At 42.1% G+C, this 1,334-nt stretch overlaps 1 protein-coding gene across 1 annotated transcript in view; it reads right to left on the minus strand.

The window, feature by feature from the left end:
• Positions 1-1,334, minus strand: part of VIPR2 (vasoactive intestinal peptide receptor 2) — a 76,519-nt gene that overhangs the window by 72,518 nt on the left and 2,667 nt on the right. Inside the window, exon 2 of the mRNA XM_007463987.1 lies at positions 1,253-1,334. This exon is cut by the window's right edge and continues 30 nt beyond it. Within this exon, the coding sequence (XP_007464049.1) occupies positions 1,253-1,334 (82 nt within the window). The remainder of the gene's footprint in view (positions 1-1,252) is intronic.

Genomic DNA, 1,334 nt, shown 5'->3' on the forward strand with positions numbered 1-1,334 from the left:
CGGGAAGATCCCACATGCCGCGGAGCGGCTGGGCCCGTGAGCCATGGCCGCTGAGCCTGCGCGTCCGGAGCCTGTGCTCCGCAACGGGAGAGGCCACAGCAGTGAGAGGCCCGCGTACCGCAAAGAAAAAAAAAAAAAAGTTAAATTTCTCATCAATGTTTTATATTGATTACGAGTTAAAATGATCATGATTCAGATATATTTGGATAAATAAAATATATTTTAAAAATTAAAATCATGTTTCTTTTCACTTATTTTAACGTGGCTACTGGGGTTAAATTTCTCATCAATGTTTTATATTGATTACGAGTTAAAATGATCATGATTCAGATATATTTGGATAAATAAAATATATTTTAAAAATTAAAATCATGTTTCTTTTCACTTATTTTAACGTGGCTACTGGGAAGTTCACGATCCCCCGTGAGGCTCTGCGCGCTTCTACGGGGCAGCACAGGTCTGAACACGCCCACGTCTGTGACTCCCATCTGAGGCCTCTGCTGGACACCAGACTTTGAACACATGGCTGTACTTTGATTTTAAATTTTTTTCTTGAGGAGAACAAAATAATGACACAGAACAGAGAAAAAGAAAACGGAAGGACAAGAGGTTTTTGCTATTGTTTATGATCTGGATGTTATCCCAGAACCTTCAAAGTTTACAGACACGAGATGGTGCCCAGGGTGAGTGCACGTTGTCCTGGCATTGCTTCTGGGACGTAGAGAAATAGTCAGCAAGCTCACTGTACTCATAACCGGTCTGTTCTTCAGGAAAGCAAAAGTCTCATTTTCCTGTTTGATTTCTGATAAATTCCCACCATTCTTAACAGGATCAAAATCATCTGTGATGTAACTAAGAATTTTAAATGCAAGAAATCGCATGAATACTCATTCCATGGAAAATGGAGCTGCTTTGGCAAAGTGTAACAACGCCCATTAAATTACTTTAGTAACTGCTGCTATTATCTCAGACCAAGGAAACTATCACTGTTAAGGGTGAGGCTTTCTTTTAAAAGGTTTGTGTGAATGATCCCCCCCCCCCCGCCCCCCGGCCCCAAACACACCCCGCTGCCCATTACTCACAATGCTATGAGTTTTGCCAGCAGTTCATTAAAAAACAGTGGAAGCAGACTTTTTTTTAAAACACACAAGTGACCTTAAACACCAGTTTTCCGAGTGAGGTGCAAGCTACTTGCATGTCAGCTCATGCACACCATCCGGGGCACAGTCTCACTCTCCAGCATCTGCCTTACCTTTGAACGTTTCTGTTTGAGCCCTTAGAACCTCTGCACATCTTGTTTCTTCCTCCTGTATTTCCAGATGAAATCGGCATTC

This window comes from Lipotes vexillifer, unplaced genomic scaffold (assembly GCF_000442215.2).
Source record: "Lipotes vexillifer unplaced genomic scaffold, Lipotes_vexillifer_v1.1 scaffold2094, whole genome shotgun sequence".
In the NCBI taxonomy this organism is placed as follows: Eukaryota; Metazoa; Chordata; class Mammalia; order Artiodactyla; family Lipotidae; genus Lipotes; species Lipotes vexillifer.